Source organism: Glycine max, chromosome 3, assembly GCF_000004515.6.
Source record: "Glycine max cultivar Williams 82 chromosome 3, Glycine_max_v4.0, whole genome shotgun sequence".
NCBI classification, from domain to species: Eukaryota; Viridiplantae; Streptophyta; class Magnoliopsida; order Fabales; family Fabaceae; genus Glycine; species Glycine max.
In genome coordinates this window covers 38,525,591-38,551,036 of record NC_016090.4, presented here as the reverse complement: position 1 = coordinate 38,551,036, position 25,446 = coordinate 38,525,591, and the positions used below count along the sequence as shown (strand labels likewise).

The following is a 25,446-nucleotide window of genomic DNA, read 5'->3' as shown; positions in this document are numbered from 1 at the left end:
ATTTTTTCTTCTTCTTATTAGTGTTTGTTTGGTTTAGTTTGAATAATTGATTTTGATATCAAAATTAATTTTAGATCAATTTTAAAATTGATTTTGAGTTAAAATAATTTTTGTGTTAAATAAAAAAATTTATATTAAACTTTATTTCTAACTTAATTCTATAATAAAAATATCAAAAGATAAATGATATCATCCAAATTCACACTTAACTAACAAAATTGATGGTGGAAAGAACTTCTTTTGCCGTCATGCATATTTTAGGAATATTTTAACTTCAATATTTTAACAATTATTATATAACTTTAAAATAAATAAAAACAAAATTTACAATACTTTTGTTTTTAACGTGGCCAACACCCGACCACGCCAAATTATACGCAATTTTTAGGTTTACTGATCATTATTTCAAAGTTAGCACAACCCTTCACAAAACCATGTCCCAACTATTATTACCTTGAAATAGGCATAAGCCTTCCTTCTAATGCGAACCTAATCGGTCACTTGCCATTTACTGGACCTTGTATTTCTTTGACAAAAGGCATGAGTCTTACAAGTAAAAAACACTTAATGTGAACCCCCTTTAATGACATGAAAACTAATATGTTGTTAACATCTAACATACTACCTATAAGACACATATATACACACACCCTTTTCTTCTTTATAACTAGTTATTACTTTGTCAATAAAATGATAAAAAGCGACTCTCCATCTCAATTTCGATCTTAGTACCACATATGCTCGCTAAAGTGAGCTTGCAATCTACAAGCAACGACACGTGGTGTTGGCCGGATGGTTTTTATATTACTCTCGTGTTAGAAGATACCCATTTTAGTTCTTCACAATAAAATTATGAGGAATAAAAACATCAAATGAGTATCCTATCAAAATTAAAAATACACTTAAGTTTAAGTTATTATTTGTTTAATCTTACAATATTATATTATTTATATAGTAATAGTAAATAACTAAATATTTATATTTTTTTGGTTTCCTCGCATTCAAGTTATATACAAAATACTTTTTTTATAATATATAAAAAAAAGTTACGTGACTTAATAGTTGTTATGCACGATGTTAAAACATAGAATAGTGAGAGTTCAAGTCTCATTTTGAGTAATTTCTAATAATTTAGATGAGGACTTTTTTTAAATTACCACATGCGATTAATTTTTGAATTAATTCTCATCTAAGAGTAACCGTATGACTTTGTAATAAAAAATCAGTTTACAAAGTGATAATTATGTAAAAGTCATATAAAGATTTATGATTTTTGGTTATAAAGTCATAATTAATTTTATGAATTCTAATTCAAAAGTTATTCTTATTTGATAACTTTAAAAGCTAATCAACGCTAATAGGATAGTCAACAAATAGGACTAAAATCACTTGATAAATCATAGAGAGAAAACACAAATTTTTTTTGTGTGAATAAAAATACAATCAAGCATGTCTATTTTAAATGAAACTTACACAAGACTTAATAATATATGTTAGCTTTTACTCCTTTATATTTGACCTTTTTTTAATAATTTTATTAATAGAAGCTTTTACTGCTGACGTTATACATATTTTTATTCAAACCTTTTTATATTATAATCATAATGTTGAAAATGTTTATTTAATAAGTTTTACATAAACTTTAATCAATAATATTATATTAAAATGAGTTTAACAAATATACATTATATTATTAATATACAAGTTTTTATATTATGAATTGATCATAAATCATCTTTTTTGACTTTTAATATAATATTATGAAATTTAACAGTATATACAGACTTTGAATGAATGAAAATATTAATTTTTTATAGTATTGTATATATTTTTTATTCTAAAAAATGTTAAAAAAATAATTCAATTAGAATACATTAAACAATATACTGACTTTTACATTATTATCTAGTTAGAAATTAACATATATGATAAAAGTATTAAATTTAATAATAACTTTAAAATTTATCTAAAATAATTTCTATTTAATTAATAATATAACTCTTAAAAAACGCCAATAGAAAGTATTCTTATATTGAATATTTGGGATTAGTTATTTACAAATGGAAAATTATGACTCAAATTCTTTATAAAAAAAGTTTATATTTAATCTCCAACCATACATTGAATAAAATCACCTCAAGAAAAAATAAAAATAAATGACATTCTTAATATTTTACAACTATATACATTGGATCTTACCCTTCACTAGTAATAGCTGCATCATACATCAACTTTATCCCATATCTAGAATATAAACCAACCAAATGAATAAAAAACTGAAACCGAAGGATAGAAAATTTCCAAGAAATGAGATTTGTTTATTCCTGAAAAGGGTGGAAACACAATTAAATTAATGTGTAAAAGGGGTTTGTGTGTGTGAGTGTTGTAAAATCCAGTATTTAATTTTTATGGCTTAAAAAAAACACAATTAATGTATACCTTAATTAAATTCCAATTAGTTGAATGTTGTGTACTAATTGGCCACATGTCTGAAAAACAAAGACACAACATAGGAAAATACTATATAAATATTAGGCATTAGGGAAGGGTTGGACTTATGTTGCAACAGAGAGACAGAAAAAGGACTCACAATCACGAAGGAGAAGAAACCCAATAAGGTCAGTCTCTGACTCTGCGTCTTTTTCAACTTCATTTTAACTTTTTTCGATTTTTGGGTACAAAAAATATCTGCCTTTACTTGTTTTGGTTAGGATGAAATGTGAAAATGCATGTGTTGATATTATTTGCTTCATTGCTTTAGCACTTATCCAATGGGTTATGGTTCTGGTGAAAAGCTCTGTGATTGTTCAATGGGTTTCTAGAATGAATGTTCTATGGAATTATCATTCAACCCAATGACCAGTTTAGTTAGGTAGTTTTTGTGGATGTTGATGGGTTGGGTTGGGTGGGTGCATTGGTGCATTGGTGCATTTTTTTGTTTTCCGTAAAGATTGATTTATTTTTATTTTTCGTTTTCAGTGATATTGTGGTCATGGCTGTTGAGTTTTTTTTTTCTCCTTTCAATTGGAAACCCTTATGCTTAATTTCATGTAAATTTCAGTGATTCTCATTTTTATGGCTCTTGCCCTGAAGTCAAGTTGCTTCTTGCAATTGAAGAAACCTGAGGCTGGTTTCAATGTTTGTTTTTCATCTAAGAAAGCTATAATCTCCGTGAAACGACACACTCCCGTGGCTGCTATCAGGACCATGGAAGCAGTGGGACTCTCTGCAACATTCACCAGGTTGAAAAAAGAAGGAAAAGTAAGTGCTTGTTTTTTCTGTTTTTCATCGTGTCACATTTCAACTTGAATAGCACTGTGTTGCTGTTGCCTGCTTGTTTCTTTAGTTGTGATTAATCAAATTTTCTGATTCCATTTTCTATGCATTTACAAACCAATGACTTTTCTCTGTTGGTTTATAATCTTTATCTGTTGGTTGGTTGGTTATTTTTTGTACCATATCAAGATTATTGCAAAGGGATATGAGTCAAAATACTATTCTTGACTGCCAAATGATTATTTTCTGAGAAGTATATTTCAATATTTTTGTCAAGGTAGCTTTCATCCCGTATGTCACTGCTGGTGATCCTGACCTTTCAACCACAGCAGAAGCACTGAAAGTGCTTGATTCATGTGGGTCTGACATAATTGAGCTAGGTGTTCCATACTCTGATCCTTTGGCAGATGGTCCTGTTATCCAGGTTTGGTGCTTTCTTCTTTTTCTAGTGATATATATAGTACCACCTGATTCTCAAACTGTGTGTCTTTCTCTTCAGGCTGCTGCTACAAGATCTTTAGCAAAGGGGACCAATTTGAATGCGATTATTGATATGTTGAAGGAGGTAAGTTTGTGCAACTCCTTGTCGTTTATTAATTATTACTGTCAAAAGCTAATGAGTAATGAGCTCTACTGCAGTAACTAATTTTGATGTCTTAAATTGACAAGTTAGCTGTGCAAATATCCTAAGTTGCTAGATTGTTACTAAATTTGAACGAGCAATGCCAATCCATCCTCTACTCCTGTTCTTACTTGAAACCAGAACAGAATAATAGACTTGAATAACTTGCACTGATTCAGTTGACTTAAGCAATGCTCTATTCTATGGTACATCAGTATATAAATACTGGAGCTAACAGAAAATCAGGAAAGAATATCACTCAATCTAGGAGAAATGATACAGATATCTAATTTCCTAGGATACAGTAATTTCTGTAAATTATAGATAGCTATAAAATACTGACTACGTCAGATACTAAATCAGCGGTAATCAACATGCTTAAAGGTAAAGGAGACGTTGTTAGACCCTAAGGTCTTTAAGCTCTTAACCCGTATTATCATAGTCTATTATCTTGCTATTGGAATTTTTTAGGAAAAAATAACTTGAACGATTTCTACTTTTGTAATTAGTGATGTACTCATGTCTCATAAACATGTTGTTTTTGTATAAGATAATAGATAGATAGTTAAAATCTGGTGCTATTTCTCATAGTAAGTTTGCACAGAAAACATTTTTTTATATTATACTTCCTATTGTCTTGCTTGCATCTATTCATTTCATTCCATTCATCTTATTTAAACACGTGAAAGCATGATGTATTCCATCAACAAGAACATTTGGAGGGATATCTTTTCTGTCCATTGTTACCTAGTTAAGCAATCATTCCTATTTATAAGGAAGGGTAGTTCAAAAACCTTCTCTTTTATTGCTTTGTCAAGTGTATCTTCTCTTACTGATGATCCTTTTGCAATGGTTGATTTGGCAGGTTGTTCCGCAACTGTCATGTCCAATTGCACTGTTTACATATTACAATCCAATACTGAAGCGTGGTACTGATAAATTTATGTCCACTATAAGAGACAGTGGTGTACATGGTAAGACTCAACACAAGTAAAGATTTGCCTAATAGTTTAGTATTACCTTACTGCTCTTGGGTTTATTTTCTATACTTGATAAAGCAGTGTTGTAAAATGTATAGACAAGATAAGGAAGCAGTTCCCAATACTTAAACCATGGACTATTTAATGTTAGATTTTTGGGTTTGCTAATTTAAATCTTTATCATTATAAAAGAAAATTTTTCTTCACTCTCCTGCCTAGTCCTGGTTATGGCTTCTATATCAGCATCGCCCACTCGGAAAGTTATGAAATAAGATTTTGTTTGTATTTTGTCCCTTTTTGTTGTAGTGTGTTAACGAGGATAATGTTCTGTTCTTTGCCATATGTATGCAGGGCTTGTAGTCCCAGATGTCCCTCTGGAGGAGACGGAAACTTTAAGGACAGAAGCTAAGAAACATGGAATTGAACTGGTTTGCTTAACTTTAAAATGATCTCTTGCTTTAGTTCTGGATTTCAAATAATATTCTTATACTTTTGCAGCGTTGCTCATAATGATAGAAAACTAGCGGTAAACCTTTTTTATAATTTGAATTTATAAATATGAAATCCACAACTTAATCGCACCAAAGGATACATGGTGGTGGTGATTGTGGAGCAATGGAATTTTGTTATGATTAACACCATTCTGTTCTATTGCATTATACTTTTTGCAACTATGTATAAATTTGTTAGTATATTTGTTTCTTTGATATCATTAAGGTACTCCTCACAACACCCACAACTCCAACAAACCGAATGAGAGCCATTGTTGATGTGGCAGAAGGATTTGTGTATCTTGTAAGAGCTTCTTTTAACCTTAGCAGCTTCTGTTTTTGGGTTTGCCTTTTTAGTTTTCATATAACTCCATTGACTCCGGACTGCTAAGCTCTTGATTTAAAGTATGTTGCGATTTTCTTTTCTTGTCATTTTCATGCATTAAGCATGTTCCTAGAACTCTGAACTCATTATTGTTGCCTCATATTCAAAGATACCAGTGTCGAAGTCAAAATGCCATGCTTTAGTTATGCATCTTAATTTTATTAACTTTCTCTTTAACCTTCTCTTTTTACTCCAAGGAGACAAAACTATTGTTTGTTCTGAGTCGGTACAGTTTCCCGTGACAACATTTGTCTCTGCTTTATTCATGTGGTTTAATCTTACATTTTTTCTTGAAATCAATATACGAATTACCAAAAGTATAAAAGGTCAAAAGATGGAACCTGGAAAATTCTTTTAGGATGTTTTTCTCTTTTCTCAAAAAATGAAGGTTACTTTTTGAAGTATTTACTAGGCTGGGTTAGGACATATTTTGGGGTAGCCAATCATGCAAATTGACAATATTTATTTATTTATTTATTTTGTAAAAGTTTGGTGTTTTCTCATAATTTTAGGTTTGTTTTTTTTATTCTTTTTTAAGTTGTTCAAGTTTAGTCATATTACTTGATGTTGAAGTTTCCAAACATTTGATTTTGATATAGTTTGAGACTGGAGCTTGGAAAAGGCATGAATTTTCAAACAATTTATTTAGTTCACATGTCAAATTGGGTTTAAAAGTTGACGGTGATAGCAAATCACCTCGATCCCATTTTTTTGGAAATAGGATACAAATATACAATGATAGTTAAAACAGAAAATATCTTGCATAACTATCTCGGGAACATCTGCTGGCAAACATCATTATCCATTTGTTGATTTGAATTATAGGTGAGCTCAGTGGGGGTCACTGGAGCCCGAGCATCAGTTAGTGGTTCTGTTCAGTCTCTTTTGAAGGAAATTAAAGAGGTTTGTGTATTTAATCTTGGTCTCCACTCTAGTTGTATATAAGAGGTTCTGTTCATTCTTCTGAAAAGTTTTGTTCTCTTTCCCTACTTTTTTAGCCCCTCCTCTGGTCTTCCCACTCTCTTTGGTTGCAAGAGCTGATATCTGATCAATTATGATAAACAAACACAATAGTCTACCATTGAACTTGGTTCATCACAATATTTATACTTGTTGAATCTCTCTCTTTTTATCTTGTAATTCAGGCAACTACTAAACCTGTGGCAGTTGGTTTTGGAATATCAAAACCTGAGCATGTGAAACAGGTTAGTTCTCAGTCCATATGCTAGAATGCTTCTAAGTTCTACTTCAATTTGGTTAATAATCAATCAAATCGAATACTTTGTTACAGGTAGTGGTATGGGGAGCTGATGGTGTGATTGTTGGCAGTGCTATAGTGAAGGTGCTTGGTGAGGCCAAATCTCCTCAAGAGGGATTGAAAGAACTTGAAGTTTTCACCCGCTCCTTAAAAGCGGCACTTCCTTAAAAAATATGTTTTAAGAGCTCGAACTTCATGTAGTTGTTGTCGTCATCGTAGATATTGGATTCAATAAAATGCGGTTCAGTTGTTTTTCTTCTGTTCATGATATAGTAGTTTTGACATTTTTATTTCCTTTTCAATTATGATTGGATTTCTTAGTTACTGAAATAAATGTCCCATATGAATTTCATCTCCTCACTCGTTGAGCCGTGCTGATTGTGTCTCTTGATCATTTCGTCTCTTGTATGAGACCCTTCCTAATGAGTAATTAGTTCGATGCTGCCTGTTATTCTATGATTGGTTAACTGAATACTGATTGAATCATCTGCATCAGTATCTTTTGATAAATTTGCGCAAGTGAAGAAAATACAAGAGTACAAAATGTTTAGCATTGTGAGTTTAAGTTTGTGACAGTCACAAGGCAACAGTAACACACGAGAAACTGACTTCATTCAAATTCACAAAAGACCTTTTTCTGTAACTTTTCTTTAGTATGTTTCAAGCAGATTGGTAAAATAATCCCGTAAACAACTTATATTACCTTGTCCGTGTCAAAAATAAAATACTAAAGTAAAAGCAATACCAGTTCAATAGACTTGCCGTACATAACTACAGAATTAATTTCATGTTTTAAACAACCACCAAATGCACCTAGATAAACTGACGTGAGACTGCTTCAATTCAACTAATGATTTCAAATTTTAAGTCAATATGTTAAAATTAGAGGTTTTCAAATCCAAACCAATTCAAAATTAAAACCAAAAACAATTAAAAAAAGTCAAAAACCAAATCAAACGGGTATTATTTTTAATTTGTCTGAGATTTTGTTTTCAAACTGATCGATTCAATTTGCGGTTTGTCTCTAAATCAAACCAAATTAAAGTGCAACACTTATAATGCTTAGGGTTATGCATTTTAAACGGTGCATACCACTTGCAATTTACAGTATTTTGTGACATTTTACAATGTTATTTATACAATATAACATTTATACAATATATATCACTTTTTTGGACAACTTTTTGAAAATGTTTAGTTTAAAATAGATAAAAAGTAAGCAAATTTTTATTATAAAATGTTGAAAAGAATTTAAATTAAAAAGGATGAGATTTTTTATATAAAAAAATGAAAAGAAACAGAAAATTTTCAACAAAATAAATATTTTAATTTTTAGTAAAAACAACAAAAGATTAATTCAGATTTGGTATTAAATTCAAACTAAACCGGATTGCATGTGATTTTTTATTTGATTCAGATGACTTTTTAATAATGATAAAAGAAACTGCAGCAGCAAACACCCCTGGTTAAAATACTCAGGTAAGTTTTGCCACCCACCTATTTACATTTTCTGATCTAAACAATATAACTTCAATAATTCCTTTAATCAATGTAATTATAAAAACATTAAAGTTCCTTTTATTTTGCTTGGCCAAACATGAAAGTATAATTCACCTGACGATTTGAACAAACAGGCATAGCCGTTCAATTAATTCAAAATTTTAAATTTTTGTAATATCAATAAGTAATTACAAAAAAATGGATCTGGGACAGGGTTTAATTTTTCTATTGAAAACAAATTCCAATGAACAATGAGAAAATACAATTAGAGCGACTATATTAACAACCAGCCTGTCACCTAGTTTAATCCCACAATATAATTTATGCTATGGAACAACTGTTTGCCCAAGCACAAGACTAACAGGGATAACGCAATTCACGCAACTACGCTGGATAGCATTGGCTAAAGTAACAACTACTATGAAATAATAAATTAGTTGGGGAAAATTAACTATATACAAAAATAACATCTTTGGGTCTATTGAAGTGTCCCTACTGAATTTTGGTACCAGGCTGGAGGCCTGCTTGCACTTTGCTTTGAAAGTGGGCTTCTAACCTGCATAAAAAATCTAGGTATGTAAGAAACATCACTGGAAAAAAATCTACGAATGTAAGAAACGTCACACCCATCCAGGAGGTGGAAGCACGAGCACATGCCTTGTAGAACATTTGTAATAAATGGTTTCTGGAGAATTATAGGTGCGTGCATTCGCAAACATTCTTCTGGCATCCGCAACAAACATCTCAAATGTTACATAATATTGCTCTGAATCCACCCTCTTAGACATTGTCTTCAAATCTGCGCTCACATTACGAATATATTATAGACATTAGATGATAAGACTTTTCATAAGATAAAACTAGCTCCAGAATGAAACGTAAGAAATAGATGCGAAGGGAGTAAATCATATAAATGAATGTGATTAATAAAACAGATAGCTAAGGCAATTATCATGCTTCTAGATAAAGGTAAATTTAATATGAAATATACAGATCATTACCCATTGGATCTTTGATGATGTCATAATAATCAGGGACATCCCGTGCATCAACTGGTTCCTTGAATGGCCAAGCATCAGCGTGATCGAACATTGACTGCTCAAAAATATGAAAACCAATTTTAAGAATCAAGTTCCCAACCAACTAATTATTCTGGTCTCATGCGTATTTTGATTTGCCAAGAATAAGGATCTACTTATCAATGATTTTGTGGAATTTGCAGTGTTTCCAATGGAAATTAAAGTCAAGGTGAAGAACATCTAAGAAACTTGCCTTTAGAAGTGAACGCATAAACCCATTCAAATGTTTTTGATTAGTAGCATTGTCAGAAGAAACATTTAAAGTTCTGAATCGTGAATGACCCCACTGATCAGGAGTCCACCCAGCCTCTCCTATCGTTGCATTCAGTGATTCAACATAAACATTAATCAGGAAATTATCAATGGCAGGCAAAAACAAACCATCTCACTCATAAGGACAATATGGGCCAATATTTTAACAACATCCCAGTTGATAAACAAATCTATTATGCCATGTTTGGATGGGAGGTAAGGAGGGCAGGGGGAGGATAAAGTTACCTAGCCCATGTTTGGAAAAATTTTAAGGAGAGAATGAGACAAGAAGGGGATGCGTTCTCCCCATCCTTACCACTGGAGTTTCAAGGCATGGTGTATTTTAAATTGAATAAAGAAAAATAATGTCACTCTACTATTTAAATTTTGGCTCCAAAGCAAGGGAAGCGACTTCCCTTCCTTTTGCTCAAAGAACTTTCAAACATAGCACTGGTTTCCTACATAGATCACAGGAAAACTGATCTAGATATGCAAAATCAACACTAAAACTACAACAAATGTATGAGGCAATGAAAAAGTTATAGCGAGGTAACATAGGGAAAGATTGACACCAAGGTCATAAGCATTAAGCAGCAAAAAGGTTAGCCCCTGTGCACAGGAACTTGGACAGGAGGTTGACATCTCAGCAAAAGTTAGCAAACCTAAAAATAACAAAGATTGACACCAAGCATGCTATCTTCAAAGACAGGTAATGCATAGTTTTTCCCGTAGGTACCAAACAAAAATTACTGCCAAGTTATTAAACTCAGATTGGGAATTAAGTACTTACTCAAACCAGGGATGTCATCAATAATTTTTTTAGGAATACCAGCTTCTTTCTGCATATTGTGTTAATCAGGAGGGAAAAAAGTTAATATTCCATATGCTCAATGATTTTACTAATATATGAAATGAAATGGGAAGCAAAATGTGACTCTCACCCCCAATATAATGCATGATCCTCTAACCTAGCGCCACACAACTTTGAAATAGCAAATATGCAGTGTAATTGTGCAAATATGTCAAATGCAAATCTGAATTGAGTTGACAATACAATCCAAATTTAACAAAATCACTTAATATAGGTAAAATTTAAATGCTATACATGAATGATGAAAACACAGAAAATTGAGAATGCCTTGTACCTTCTGAAAATCAATTCCAGCATAAACGATGTGACAGTTTGACAGCTCTCTGATTTTTTCATCAATTGCCTACAATTACAACCAATAATGACTTAAAACACCATGAATTGAGAAAAATATGGTAAAAACGATTGACAATAAAAACTAGCAGACAGATGCTACACATCAGATAGAAATGAAGATAATATACATGCAAAACAAATCAGATCCCATTCTATCACAATTCTCAGCTGCAAAGTTTTTGACACCCCCCTACACACCCTTTAGCAGAAAGTGAGCATATGAGGTGAGAGATAAACCTATAGCAAGTAAAACTCAATTTAAGTAAAAAATAGGTTAACAAGTTTACTTAACTGAAAGAAATATATTAAAATTTTTATTTAAAACTTTCATTAGTATATCTTATCATGCACTAATCTTGGAGTATCTCAAATAATGCAAAGAAAAAAAAAACTAGCAAATAGAAATCATCTTACCTGCCTTTGACGACGGATCATAGTTGACAAATCAGTGTAAGGGAGCTTTGGATCAATCTTGCATTCCATGAGAATTCCTCCATCGTAATCCTTTATATAACTGAAATGACAATTATTTAAAATATATTCTCATAGATGGTATACAGCATACAAAAGTAAATGGTGAATGATGAAATTATTATTCGATGGGGTATAAAATTTAGAATCTAAATAAAAATCCTTGAAATAAATTATTAAAATGAATAGCCTAGGGGGCAGGCTGCTCATAGATTTCGGACAAGAATATTAAGTACAATCATACCCTTGCCATCGATCTTTCTCCAAGTGAATCTCTTTTGTAAATCCCTGAAAACAGAATCAAATATCATCACAATATCCAAAACAGAATCCAGTTAATTCAACAGGCAGGCATTTATAGCCCCCCCACCCCACCCACAAATGTACAGAATACCTTCAAGAGAATCAAAAGATAAAACCAAAAGAAATATACAGATTCCTGCATCACTCCTACTGTATCTGAGGACAAGATAAAGATTCCTATACCAATCAGATAAGATAAACTTAACCAGGAAACACACCTGTGTGAAAGTTTCTTTTAGGAGAACTAAAATTGATGGCCTCCACTAATCAAACAAATCAGTTCACAATGACCCGACAATTATTTTCTAGACTTGGGAAACAGGGCTTTAAAATGGGTTTGTAGGTACAAGGTATATATTCCAGTAAAGGATAGGTTGGCCTTCACAGTAAGGAACTTATAAAACATACTGTATAATGCCAACTTATGAAGTCTAGATGTATCTCTTCTTTAACCAAGCCAACAAGGACCACAAAGAAAATCTCCATTGTCAGACAGTAAACAGTTTTTTAACCCAAATTAGGCCTTTTTCTAATTAATACCAATACCAAAGTACTGTCAGCCCCTTTAGCCATGTCACCCTGTTTTTCTATAATACACATGGTTGTACTATTCCTATTGGAACAGGTGGTGCAATGTGATATTAGAAATATGCATAATACTTCAATTTGTTTCCTGCCTCATGAACTGGTGCAATCCATGTGGCAAAGAGAGTAATATTTAGGATACCTATTTGAAAAATGCATTACTTTTTGTAACAAGTTAGAAAAGTTGCACTTAGGAAAAACAGACCTGAAAACTTGTTTTCAAACCCAATAAATTTGTTTTCAGAAAGTAACAATTTCTCTCAGAATCTTACTATGGGGCTCTGACTTAATACATAAAAGAAGCAATATCTACCAAGATGATAAGGGTCTTAAATATAAATAGTCGAACCTGTTTGATAAAATAGCCAACAGCATTATTGTCAGCATATGTGAGGAAATGTGTCAGCCCATCCATATCACGTGCAAACTGTTTTAAGTGATTCATCAATCGGGTACCATAACCCTTTACTTGCTCATCAGCTGTAATTGCACAAAAGGCTATCTCACCGAACCTCTGGCTATCAATCATAATGCACAACAGCATTAACCAAAAAACCCCACAGAATAACCTAGCAAGTAAAGCTTTTTTTTTTTTGGGGGGGGGGGAGTATAAAACAGAAGTAGGCAAGAGAAAAATATAAAGAGACAAAACAAGGAAATATAATATCTATTGATTATATTCAGAGATTTTTCTATAAAAATATTAGTCGAGCTCAATCCCAGATTATTAAGTTTATGTACTTTGAGAACATAGAAGTGTTTTTACCATGTGCAACCAAAACAGAAATTTGCATTAGATAATGTAAAACACAACAGTTCACAATTAAAACAAACAAAGTTCACCTTTTTAATTAGCTAATCTTTGATAATAACTATTGTAAAATTTACAGTTCTCAGACATTAATATAGGAACAATAACAAAATAAGTATGTCATAATATAAGAAAATTCTGATACGAAAAACAGACTATTGGAATTTGAAGAAAAGATATGGAGACAAATTATTACCTAGCATATGGGCGATATGTAATGCCTCCAACAACGTGATTGCGCCTTATAACCATTACAGACTTATGGCTCCTACAAATTTAACATAAAAAGAATTTGTGATTATAAAGAAAAGAAGAAAGAAAACTCAAGTATAACAAGGGAACCTGTTTAAAAGAACTTGTTCAGGGGAAAAGTCTAGGATACATTTTAAAACTCTTATTTGATTAATTAACTAGTTCACAAAACTGACCATGCCTGCAAACTAAAATTTATATACGAAATATCTCAATATACCAAACAACAGATTGTTAACATTACCTATCCATAACAAGTCGGACAATGTACTCCTTGGGCATATTGGGAAGTTGCCTAGCAAATATATTCTTCAATCCAATCAACCTAAGGTACAAATAACAAAAGTGGAACTTATTATCATTAACGATCAATTGATCATGTTGCTAATAATAAAATTTGCCAAGCTTTTAATCTAAAACAGAAAATTGCCAACTGAATCTCATATTCTCATTTACCCAGTTACAATGGGTAATGTACAACTTATATGCATGCATGATTGAATTTGAAGTGTTAGGAAAAATTAGCAGTTAAACTATCTATCTAACCAGGCATGGCAGCATAAATGTTAGAGTAAAGAGACATACATACCAAACCATATGTTCATCAACACCATCGTTTGAAAGGCATACAAATTTGAGCTTTCCTGCTTCCTCCTGAAAAAAAAAAAAAATCAACCAAACCTAGTCACAACCATGAACACCTACACCTCAAAACAGTTTGTAACAATTTATTCATCTAAATCTAAAGCAATGAAAATGCCCCAAATGCGAAACCATCACATTACATTGAACCAAATAATTATAGTCATCGACAAGTAAAGTAAGTAAATATTCATATTCAACAAATGCATTAGAGTTTAATTTCAATGCACTAACAATGTCAACTATTAAAAAATCATCATTGTTATGACTTTTAAGGTAGTCATTGTAAAAATAAACTAACTTACCACACATATTGATTTGTAATTTGTGATTGGATGAGAATGTAAAATCCCATTTACACTGTCAATGCATATACTATATATAGTGTGTTTGGATACCTCCTAAAATCAATTTTGACCCTGAAAATAATGGTGGAAAATTGAAAAAGTTGAAGCAAAATATTGGTTGCTTTAGCCTTCAACTAGATATTAGAATTAATTTTGGTATCCAAGCATACACTTAAAAAAAAAAAAAAACAAATATCCAAAAAAGTTTAGGGACTAAAAAGATAGTAAACGTCTTCCCTCTAAACCAAACAAGAAAAGAGTTATTTAACCTCCATAACTTCCTTCCGTTAAAATTCCTCTTCTCCCCTCCCTTCTCTTAACCAAAGGGAATGTGTCTAATCAAAATCCCCCACTTCCCTTCCCCTTCTCCTCAATTAAAATCTATGTCCTCCCCTCCTTCGAACTGATCAGAACCTAAACGAATTAGAGTTTAATTTCTAGAAATCATGTTAGGGATGACTTTTAAATAGTCACTGTAATTGTAATGTAAAAGTCAGCACAATTAACAATTTCTGATTGGTTGACACAGTAATAATCGAGTCTCAAAACAATTCCAAAACATAACATTAAAACAATTAATCAATTTATTCACGAAATGCATGAACCAGACACCAAAGTGCTTATTACCTCTTTCTTGAGACTCTCCTCCCTGGCAGTGTAAGCCCCACTGGTTTGCAAATTATCAGTAAAAATCTTAGTCGGGTCCTCCTTAACCACAATCCCGGGGACCGGTCCCGCGGCGGCGGCGGCGCCAGATCCGACGGCTCCGGCGTCTTTGGCGCCGTCAGAATTCTCAATTTTGACGGTGGAGTTTTCGGTCTTGAGCTTGGTGTTGCGGGGAGCGGAGGGAGGGTTGCTGAGCCTGGAGGCGGTGAAGGTGCGCATGGAGGAGTCGTTGTCGTTGTCGTTGTCGTAGTCGTCCTCGTCGTCGTCGACGACGGCGTCCTCGGATTCGGAGTCGGAGTCGGAGTCGGCGCCGCGGGCGGAGATGCTCTCGAGGTCGTCGTTGGAGGTGAGGGCACCGTCGCGGGTGTCGGCGGAGAAGGAGGAGGGGGGGAAGGGAGGCGCGTGGTCCTCGGACACGAGCTTGCGCTTGTGGATGGAGGAGGTGGCGGAGGCGGAGGCGGAGTGAGAGGGAGAAGGGGACTGGGAACTGCGGGAACGGAGTGGTCCTCCGCCGTGGAAATCCATTTTTTTAGGGTTTTGTTCTTTCGCCGTGAATCTGAATCTAATCTTCGACTGAGTTATTCAAGTGATCGAGCTTGTTTGCACTTTGCAGTGCCAACACGTTGGTCCTTTGTTCGGCGTTGGTTTTGTAAAACTTTCGTTGATCTTGGTCAAGATGAATGAATTTAGTTTCAGTTCGGTGGGCTTGTTGGGCTTTTCAGAATATTCTTCTTCAGATTCCTTTTTTTTATAAATACACTCCCTTTCTCTTTTGAATTTTAATTTTTAGGGCCATAAATATCCTTTGTACCCGAACTACCCTTTATATAAAATAAAAGTTTATAAGCCTATTCTCTATAATACTCCATCTCCGTTGTTCTCTAAATCTTTCTCATCCATTTTCACTCTTCTTCCTCTTTTATCTTTCAAAGGTATTAGAATTTTACCTTAACTTTGTTCCATTACACCCCTATACTAAATTTCATGATATAAATAAAATGCTTTAATACCGATACCACATTAACTTTGTTCAATTTCATCATACATGGAAAACATGACAATCACAAAACCATGTATGGTGAGGTATATGGAGATTTATTTTTTCAATTCTGAAGCGTTCTTTATAAAAATAAGTGTGAGCATACTATTTGAAAAATTACTTTTCATAACAGTATTTTGTTTTTCAACATTTTGAAAAATATTTTTTAAAACTCAATATAATCACATTCCAAAAAATACTTTCCATAACACTGTTTTGTTTTTTAAACATTTTAGAAAGTACTTTTTGCAACACTGTCTTATTTTTTAACATCCCAAAAAGTACTTTTCAAAATGTGATTAGATTGAGTTCTGAAAAGTATGTTCTGTTTGCATCCAGTTGGAGAAAATTAAGATCCAGTCCTGCACAGCTATATATATATATATAACACCATTGAGGCATCAATTATGTTATGTAAATGAGCAGAGATAAAATTGGAAATGAAAGTGGTGGAAACTGTTGCAGGCGTAAATGTATTGCTTTGGAGTTTTGGAGGATAAAAAATCCTAATGTCAGAGCAAGAGATTGACGCGATGAGGGAACAAAGGGGGATGGAGTGTTATGAAAGGAAGGAAGATTTGATAAAATAAGAGGGGTTGTGAGAGGGGAGTGTGTGAGGGAAAGGAAAATGTTTGAAAAGAGAAGGTTATTTAACTAAATTAACTGTTAAAAAAGGGAAGGAATGTGTATTTAGTAAACAGGAAATGTATATAGCATAAACCTTATTCTTTGTGTTTTTTTAAATGAACTTGTGTACTATTCTTTTAAATATTCATACGTGGCTTTTGCTATTTTCAACATCGGGGGTGTTATGTGATGCAAAGGTACCGATCAAGCTAAAGGGAAAGTTTTATCGGACTGCGGTAAGACCGGCGATTTTGTACGGAACAGAATGTTGGGCGGTCAAGAGCCAACATGAGAATAAAGTAGGTGTAGCGGAGATGAGGATGTTGCGGTGGATGTGTGGTAAGACTGGACAGGATAAAATTAAAAACGAAGCTATTAGAGAGAGGGTTGGAGTAGCGCCTATTGTAGAGAAGATGGTGAAAAATAGACTTAGGTGGTTTGGGCATGTAGAGAGAAGACCGGTAGACTCTGTAGTGAGGAGAGTAGACCAGATGGAGAGAAGACAAACAATTCGAGGCAGAGGAAGACCCAAAAAGACTATAAGAGAGGTTATCAAAAAGGATCTCGAAATTAATGGTTTGGATAGAAGTATGATACTTGATAGAACATTATGGTGGAAGTTGAGCCGACCCCACCTAGTGGGATAAGGCGTTGTTGTTGTTGTTGTACTCTTTTCCTTTTTATTTGGTATGTAAATTTATTATTTTTCATTTATTTATTTTTCAAATAATCTTCATTTCGTCAAATCCCTTTGTTCTTCTGTAAACATTGTTATTTCCATTTTTTTTACTCTCTCTTCTGGAAATGTGATTTTCTTTCGTTTTTAATTCCTTTTGTTTGTTAAACCACTTTGTTCTTCTGGAAACACTAAATCCTCCATGCCGTATCTTTAGCCAATGAGGTTCGTTTTCATTTCAATTTCTGTGCTCATCGAACCCCCTTTGTTCCTTCAGAAAAGTTATTTTTATATTCGAAACCCTTTATTTTAATGTTATGATTCTTGCACATATGATAGATTAAACATTAGTTCTCACGAAGAATAAAGGAAGAAAATAAAATTGTAATGTAATAAAATAAAAAATAATAATTAATGGTACGCAAATTACTTTCAAAAAAACATATACCTAATTGATTAAAAATTGTCTTTAGTATAATATTTTATGAGTTTAATATTAATACATTATTAATGTAATATTACTAATTGATTAAAAATTGTCTTTAGTATAATATTTAAAATATTTATTACAAAAATAAATTACGTTTAGATGTATGATAATTTATAATTAAACATAAAAAACTCTAAATTAATTATTTTTTATGTTTGATTTCTTTACACTGTCAATATAATTTTTTTACATCATCAATCAATAAAAAAATTATAATAAATATGAATTTTAAAATAATAATTGTAAAAATAACAAATTATATATATATATATATATATATATATATATATATATATATATATATATATATATATATATATATATATATATATATATATATATTCAATTATAGTGTAAAAACTCTTTACGGTGTCCGTATATTAATCATTTTCTTATTTTTTATATACTTCCGCGAACAGTATCAGTAATTTTTTAAAAATTATACACATTCTCAGCCATGAAAAAGCTTATATTCTGTGATTAAAGAAAAAGGTTAAACATAGAACTGCACTCACAATATTGTTTATGTATGTGGACTACAAATTAACAGATACGTTCCTTCTTAAAAAAAAAAGGCAATAGTCTCTCATAGTTGGGCTACAGCTTTATCACTCATTCTACACACAATCATACCGTGACATTTTGAACTAATACAGTGTATTGAATTTACGCCAGACTAGTGGAAAGTTAGTGACCAAGAATGAGTTTAGGGTTGATAATAGGTGGTGAAAGTTGATTCACTGAAACAGAAAAGCAAAAGGGGTACTATTGCAAAGAGCATCAATATTTCTTTCTTTCTCTGTTTTGTAATGAGTTTGACACTAGCTAGGACTTTAGGGAAAGAATTGGGCAAGTTTTTACATTGGGACCCACTATGAAATGTAAGTGGTGGGTGGTGTTAGTCAATTACACCAATATCCGTCGTCTACTATACCCAATTATGGTAGCTAGTTAGTCATGCAGTGCATTTTGGAAGACAACAATTTCCTAAGATACACGTAGAGTAGTAGTCTTCACAACCTTTGATTTTGATCACTCACTCCTAAAGCATCTCAGCACTATAGTCAAAACCGTGTCCTGCATGCCGTTTGTTTGGGTTTCTAAAACCCCTGGTATGAATGTTAATATTCTTCCAATCAAACTCACTTTCATATTTAGTTTATGAAACTTGTCGAAGACGTTAGCTAATAAATGAATAGTAAGAAGCTTTTTATTTCTTTATTTATAAATCACAAGTCCTAGCTAGTGTTTAAATTAAAATCAAGTTTAAGATGTATTGGAAATTTCAGTAATAATACATCAACGATAATTTTTTTTATAACTTTTTTGCTTTTAATTCATTAGTCAAAAAGACACTTATTAATATTAGTCTTAATTTGTTTATATTGGAAATTTAAATGAATTTAAGTCGCTAACGTGTCTAATAAACTGAAGTGTCATATCATTTATGTAAATTATTTCCACGTTACTATTTTCCAATAGTGATTATACTATAAATCAATAAACAAGTTTTAATTTAAATAAATAAATAAGTTGTTAAAAAAAGCATTAAATGACTTATATGGCACAATAAAAAATAAAGGACATGGGCCATATTTGTTCTCGGAGAATGAAATTAATTTGTTTTATAGTTTAATGGAAATAAAGAGCTAGGTATCGTTTAACGAAAATATAAAAGAAAGAAACGAAAGATTGTTTAAAAATTCATAAAATCAAATATTTTAATGTTGTATCTAAAATGACTCGAAAAGTACCCCTTTTGATTTATTTAGTGAACCCTTGCTTTTATCAAATTCAAAATATTACGGAGATGGGATTTGTTGTTTAAAAAGATAGATAGGAATAAGGTAGAAAGCAGGGAAGGATGGTAACTAGAATTACAAAATTAAATGTGAAGTAGAACATTAAAACCTAAATATTATGTTATGTTTTATCCAAGTTTATAACCTAATAAATTATGCAATTCTGGATAAAAATTAAATACTACTAATACTTGCAGCTCTATAATAAAAAAACTTTAAATTCTCAAAAACTATATTGTGTTTCATCAATTCACCAAAAAAAAATATTGTTTCATCGACAAACGTGGAAGTTTACTCGATTTTTAAATTAAGTATTTTTTTTTTCCTTTTTTGAAGACTGAAAAGATAACACAAGATTAACGCCTACCAACCCAACACCTAGACCTAACAGTGGAAAGATTGTAATTTGTAACACGAACGCGTATAAATCAAATTGAAATGCAGCACAATAGCAGTTACGCTTTGTTTGGATGCGGAAATAAGTAAGGCGTAAGCAGTGACATAAAAAGAAGTAAGAGAATAAAGCAACTAGTTTTTTAGATTATTAATATTGAGAAAAAGGAAAAAAATAAATAAAAGTTAATTTTTATCTCTGCTAATTTTTTTTTTATGAATCTCTGCTAGTTTAGTTCAGTAGAGAAATAAAAGAACAAAATGATATGTATATATAAAGACTTTTTAATTCTTATATGAAATAATACACGATGTAAAAAAATTTTATAAATAAAACTTAAAATATTTTTCAACTTTATTATCCCTTGTAGTTAATTACTAATAATTTATAATAAATTGAGATATATTTATAATTTTATATAATCAATTTGTAATAAATTATTATTGGTTTTTTATGTTTAAATAGATATATATTAAAAGCAGTTATATATTTATATGGTTTTGTATTAAATGCTTTGTTTGTTTAGAATATTTTTAATATTTTTTGTCGGCTTCAATTAATTATGACTTTTGGGTTTACAAAAATGGGCTGATGTTAAGATCCATCAGATGATAGTGAAGTCCAAAGAAGACAATTACTATTTCCATCCTAATTTTGCTAGGTACACCCCACTTTCTTTATAATTTGACTATCCAGTGTACCTTTTTCCTTAAAGGAGTACACCCATTATAATCTCTTTTTCTCATCCAGAAATGACTTTCCTGAATAACATATACTTATTTAAAAAATATATTTTCATAACTGATATATAGTTCCAAAAATACATTTTTGGAATTGGTATACATTATTCTAGAAATACATTTTCCAACATAATAAAACATTCATTAACTAAATTAAAAGTGACTATAACTTATAATCGTTGACATGGTAAATCTAGATTACAAGATGAATGCTTAATTAAATGCACTTAAAGGAGAAAAAGTCACTCTCAAAAGCTTTACTTTGCAATTAAGATGTATAATAGATGTGAATCCCACACCTCTTAGAATTTCTCTTCTATTTCCCCACATCCACGCCCACACCCACACCCACATTTTCTCTCACTATTGTTTCAAACAACAGAAAATCCCATTTTTCCACACATTTATTTTTTAGTTTTCTCTCTAAAATCACTGCAACCTAAGCATTCAATTGCTTCACGAAAAATATGAACAGAAGATATGCCGATATGCCATACATTTTCCCAAACTACATTTTAATTAAGCTTCAACAACCGCAAGGAATCATCCATTTAGAATGGTGGGGAATGGGATTTTCTATGAAAGTTGTTAGGAAGATATGGAGCTAGAACATGAGAAAACAAAAAGGTAATACCGTGCAAGAGAGGTTGTTGGACTGGATTTATATGAATACTTACATTTTCTTGATCGGAAAAACAAAAAAGAAAATAGGATATAGGTTGAAATGTGTTATTTTATTTCACCCAAAACTTATTCTCAAAAGTTATGCGACATTATTTTTTTATATAATATCACACCATTCTTGAAAGTAAGTTTTGAATGAAATAAATAATTTGAGTTGCATTTATAAGGTTTGGTGCTTGGTTAAGTAAGTTTGATTTTACCCTTAAGATTTTTTGTTTTGTTTTGAACAAGACCCTTAAGACTAGTAAAACTTAAGAATTTCTTATCCACGTACCACGTTCTTAGGTAGATATCAAAGTAACCCTTACTGCGAATTGTAATGATAGAGTCAAGCATTATCAGATGATTACGCAATGGCATGGTGCTCAATATTCTATCATACTAATCTCTGATTTCATACAAAGCATGAATATTCACATTAAATTTAAAGTGTGACATACAATAGGCATTATGTGCAATTTACTCATATAACTTACATCAATAAAACAAAGGAAGCGTGTTCAACTCAGAACCACTCACACCCTACAAATAGCCATCCCTCTTATCTTGTTCCTCCGCTTCCTTGTTAGCAGCTTGAACGGACTTGAACCACAGAAAAGCCTGAAGAATTAAACATTAAGACATCACCACTAATCAACAAGTTATTACTATTAATGTTAATTGATTTCCTTAATTTTACTTTGGGCTTCTCAATCTGAACATAGATGGATAATAATTACCGATGAGGGAATGCCGGTGAAGACAAAAAAACCAAGCAAGGGAGCATAAAACACGCTGTCAGAGCTTAATACTCCGAAAACAGGCTTTTGATTCACATATTCGAAAATGGAGCCTATCTGTGGAAGCAAAAGATGAATAATACAAACTACATATGAGTGAAAAGTAGGAAACAATAAAAAGGAAAAACAATTAGTAATAAGATGCTGGTTAGTTACAGCGGCAATAGCAGTGATAGCAGAGGCAAACAAATAAGCATAGAACGGGATCTCAAATCCTTCTTGTTGCGAACTGTTGTTGTTGGGCTCGTCCCGGGCCCACGGCGGAGGTTCATCGGAGTCCGGTTTGGCCCACGAAGGGATTTTTTCATCGGACTTGCTTGATTCAGCAGAGCCTTGAGTCACCGCAACCACAACTAACCTGTGCGGTGTTTTCCTTTTTCTCTGATTGTTTTTAGGAACTCCCAAAAACGTTGTAGGGTGTGATACATGTTGATTTTGCACTGCACCTGCACACGACAATGTTAAGAAGCTGCTGCAACCGTCACTCGCTGCCATGACTTTTTTTTTTTTTCTTTCTTTCTTAACGCACAAATCTGCAGCACTTTCAGAGTTCAGGTTCAGCCAGTGAAATCTTATCCCACGTTTGGGCCCGTGTCGGCTAATGCCCTTAATGGGCCGGCTGTAAGTGAAATGAAGATATTGGGAGTTGATATTCGTCCCACAAAATACTATTGGCCCCTATCTCCTAACGAAAAGACTATTCTGCCCCCATTCCAAAATTCTCCATCTTTCCCTCTTCCCCACACCCCACCTTCTTGGCACCCCCTTCTTCTTCCCCCTTTTTTGGTAAATGAAATTGTGATTTTATTGTAAATACAACCACAAAAGAATCAAGAATTTGTTTGTTTTTTCAAAAACAAAAATGATCAGACAATGGAAATATGATTTTGTTGTGATCTCAATATGAATTTTGTTGTGTCATCTTTTTTAATTTTGGAAGAACACAATGAAAAGATGATTTTTCTGTGTTGCCATAGAAACATGATTTTTTTTCCCCTGTTTAGGAGTGCCAGAGAAAATAGCATCAAAATCATAATTCGATTGAATTGTTTGGAGTGACATATAAAAATAAAAAAAATAATATGATGATTCCATTGAATCAAACACAATACAATGAAATTAAAATTTCATCGTATAAGAGAGGGTGCAAAAAATGATATACAATAGAACCATAATTTTGTGGGAAGGATATTTTTGCAAAATATGTTTCAAGGGACCATTAACATTTTTCTTAGGACCAATAGCAATTACAAAAATGTTTGGTGGACCCGGAAAAAAAAAAAAGAGGTGAAATTATTTGAAATGCAAACTCCCACGCAGGCAAGAGTGACCGCGCGCGCGTTGAGATTGGGAAAATTTAAGATATCACTGTCATTTATTCACATCCACATCCACTATTCCCTCTTCGTTCCTTTGCCTCTTTCGCTTTTGCTTCCTAGGTTTTTTTTTTTTTGTGTCGATGGCGGGAAAAGGAGGGAAGGGGCTTGTGGCCGGAAAAACCACGGCAGCGAACAAGGACAAAGACAAGGATAAGAAGAGGCCCGTCTCTCGTTCATCCCGTGCTGGGATCCAGGTAACCCATCTTCTCTTTTTCTCAGATTTTGTGTTTTTCGTTCTGAATTGCCCTTGTTTTCAACCGAAACATCATGAATTGAACGAAATTTGACTAGGTTTCATGCCCCACGTGTTTGTTATGTGCTGGATGTAATTTGTGTTCCTGTAATGGTTGTAGAAGTTTGGTTTCTGATGTTTGGTTCTAATTCAACCATAAAGCAAGAACCTTTTGTTGTTTTCATTATGAATTCTCAACTGGTGATAGTAATTGCTCAGAATTGTGCCAGATAATGTAAATTACCGTGAGGCGTAAATTTTTTTTTTTGGTCAATTTCGTGAGGAAGTTTTTTTTAAAAAAATTATTTTTACAGAAGCCTGTTAGTTCAAGTGACAATAAAGTCTCAAACTTGAGTCTTGTGAATGAAAAAAATAGGATTTGAAAGGATTTTTTCTTTTAAGTGCCTGACTTGGCTCAAATTATTTTAAGGATCTAAAGAGAAGTTGATTGTTTTCTCAAAATTTAAGCTTTTGGGAACAATCAAGACGCTTTTGAATTGTTAGTTTATAGGGTCGATGATGAAGTTTGAACTTAAGATCTCACCCAAGTGTGTACTTGGGTTACAGTTCCCTTGAATTTAACTCACCTTTTTCTTCAATTCACAAGTGTTGTTGCTTTTGTGCTTTGGAAAGTGTAAATGTATATTTGATGCCTTTGAAATGACAATCCAAACACACTAAACTTTTAAACTTTCCACAACTATGCCAACTCTAGTACTTTTGTTGAAATTTTTTGATGCATAGATTTGGTTGTTTTGGTTTTGTTGGATGTAGTTTCCTGTGGGACGTATCCACAGGCAGTTGAAGCAAAGGGTGCAAGCAAATGGACGTGTGGGGGCGACTGCTGCTGTGTACTTGGCCTCCATTCTGGAATATCTGACTGCTGAGGTGCTGGAGCTGGCAGGGAATGCTAGCAAAGATCTTAAGGTGAAGAGGATCACACCAAGGCACTTGCAACTTGCTATCAGGGGAGATGAAGAACTTGATACCCTCATCAAAGGGACCATTGCTGGCGGTGGTGTCATCCCTCACATTCACAAGTCTTTGATCAACAAAGCGGCCAAAGAATGAAAATCAAACGCCTCTTTGCTTCTCCTATTATGTGTTTCTTTATGTTTATGTAGTGTTAGTAAGTGTAGTAGGCCTTTGCTACTGTTTAAGAACAGATGTTGATGTTATTGTGTAAATGGTCATTCTATTGGCTTTTAACTTGCCTGTTGTGATACTCCTGGAATTGTAACGCTGTTGGATTTTAAGAGTTCTTTGTATTAGCTTCGGTGTTTGATTTAGTTGTTTTTTCTGGCCATTTATCTCACTGATATTGGCTTGTTTTTATTTTAATTGACCTTTGCTAAATGATAACTCTCAGTGATTTAGTGAACTGGGAATATCAACGTATGAATGTTCTTTGCACCGAGTTGTGCTGAATGGTGTAAGCAAGCCTGTTCATGGTTTGGTCACTGATTTTGGCTGAACA

The 25,446-nt window shown here is 32.6% G+C and overlaps 4 protein-coding genes across 5 annotated transcripts; 2 read left to right on the top strand and 2 right to left on the bottom strand.

Annotated features, from left to right (window-relative positions):
* The first annotated feature begins 2,460 nt into the window (after nucleotides 1-2,460).
* Nucleotides 2,461-7,277, top strand: LOC100808400 (tryptophan synthase alpha chain). Of its 2 annotated transcripts, none has more exons than XM_003521217.5 (10): nucleotides 2,461-2,618; nucleotides 3,062-3,261; nucleotides 3,554-3,700; nucleotides 3,776-3,841; nucleotides 4,764-4,872; nucleotides 5,230-5,306; nucleotides 5,596-5,673; nucleotides 6,580-6,657; nucleotides 6,900-6,959; nucleotides 7,046-7,277. In XM_003521217.5, exons 2-10 carry the CDS (start codon nucleotides 3,076-3,078, stop codon nucleotides 7,178-7,180), a joined length of 936 nt encoding a protein of 311 aa, XP_003521265.1. In that variant the 5' UTR covers nucleotides 2,461-2,618; nucleotides 3,062-3,075; the 3' UTR covers nucleotides 7,181-7,277. The 2 variants fall into 2 exon arrangements, with proteins under 2 accessions (XP_003521265.1, XP_006576918.1); XM_006576855.4 differs by lacking the exon at nucleotides 2,461-2,618 and adding an exon at nucleotides 2,722-2,872.
* A 1,440-nt stretch (nucleotides 7,278-8,717) lies between these two features.
* LOC100813942 (histone acetyltransferase GCN5) lies at nucleotides 8,718-15,790 on the bottom strand. The gene is made up of 13 exons (XM_003520532.5): nucleotides 15,089-15,790; nucleotides 14,062-14,126; nucleotides 13,717-13,797; nucleotides 13,417-13,488; nucleotides 12,759-12,927; nucleotides 11,766-11,809; nucleotides 11,465-11,564; nucleotides 10,989-11,057; nucleotides 10,634-10,682; nucleotides 9,785-9,903; nucleotides 9,514-9,607; nucleotides 9,170-9,311; nucleotides 8,718-9,068 (listed from the first exon to the last, which is right to left on the bottom strand). Exons 1-13 carry the CDS (start codon nucleotides 15,650-15,652, stop codon nucleotides 9,005-9,007), a joined length of 1,632 nt encoding a protein of 543 aa, XP_003520580.1. The 5' UTR covers nucleotides 15,653-15,790; the 3' UTR covers nucleotides 8,718-9,004.
* Nucleotides 15,791-21,923: 6,133 nt separating this feature from the next.
* On the bottom strand, nucleotides 21,924-22,904 carry LOC100499876 (uncharacterized). Its single transcript, NM_001250344.2, has 3 exons — nucleotides 22,515-22,904; nucleotides 22,299-22,415; nucleotides 21,924-22,179 (listed from the first exon to the last, which is right to left on the bottom strand). Exons 1-3 carry the CDS (start codon nucleotides 22,851-22,853, stop codon nucleotides 22,102-22,104), a joined length of 534 nt encoding a protein of 177 aa, NP_001237273.1. The 5' UTR covers nucleotides 22,854-22,904; the 3' UTR covers nucleotides 21,924-22,101.
* A 785-nt stretch (nucleotides 22,905-23,689) lies between these two features.
* LOC100807862 (histone H2A variant 1) lies at nucleotides 23,690-25,240 on the top strand. The gene is made up of 2 exons (XM_003521216.5): nucleotides 23,690-23,931; nucleotides 24,744-25,240. Exons 1-2 carry the CDS (start codon nucleotides 23,818-23,820, stop codon nucleotides 25,038-25,040), a joined length of 411 nt encoding a protein of 136 aa, XP_003521264.1. The 5' UTR covers nucleotides 23,690-23,817; the 3' UTR covers nucleotides 25,041-25,240.
* The last annotated feature ends 206 nt before the right edge of the window (nucleotides 25,241-25,446 follow it).

Excerpts from the sequence above, each read along its gene's own strand:
- LOC100808400 (XM_003521217.5), top strand. The coding sequence starts at position 3,076 with ATGGCTCTTGCCCTGAAGTCAAGTTGCTTCTTGCAATTGAAGAAACCT. Across the intron at positions 3,262-3,553 it reads GGTTGAAAAAAGAAGGAAAA|GTAGCTTTCATCCCGTATGT; the intron begins GTAAGTGCTTGT and ends ATTTTTGTCAAG. Across the intron at positions 6,960-7,045 it reads AACCTGAGCATGTGAAACAG|GTAGTGGTATGGGGAGCTGA; the intron begins GTTAGTTCTCAG and ends ACTTTGTTACAG.
- LOC100813942 (XM_003520532.5), bottom strand. The coding sequence starts at position 15,652 with ATGGATTTCCACGGCGGAGGACCACTCCGTTCCCGCAGTTCCCAGTCC. Across the intron at positions 11,058-11,464 it reads TGATCCGTCGTCAAAGGCAG|GCAATTGATGAAAAAATCAG; the intron begins GTAAGATGATTT and ends TTGTAATTGTAG. Across the intron at positions 9,608-9,784 it reads TTATGCGTTCACTTCTAAAG|TCAATGTTCGATCACGCTGA; the intron begins GCAAGTTTCTTA and ends ATTTTTGAGCAG.
- LOC100499876 (NM_001250344.2), bottom strand. The coding sequence starts at position 22,853 with ATGGCAGCGAGTGACGGTTGCAGCAGCTTCTTAACATTGTCGTGTGCA. Across the intron at positions 22,416-22,514 it reads CTATCACTGCTATTGCCGCT|ATAGGCTCCATTTTCGAATA; the intron begins GTAACTAACCAG and ends TTGCTTCCACAG. Across the intron at positions 22,180-22,298 it reads TCACCGGCATTCCCTCATCG|GCTTTTCTGTGGTTCAAGTC; the intron begins GTAATTATTATC and ends TTAATTCTTCAG.
- LOC100807862 (XM_003521216.5), top strand. The coding sequence starts at position 23,818 with ATGGCGGGAAAAGGAGGGAAGGGGCTTGTGGCCGGAAAAACCACGGCA. Across the intron at positions 23,932-24,743 it reads CATCCCGTGCTGGGATCCAG|TTTCCTGTGGGACGTATCCA; the intron begins GTAACCCATCTT and ends TGTTGGATGTAG.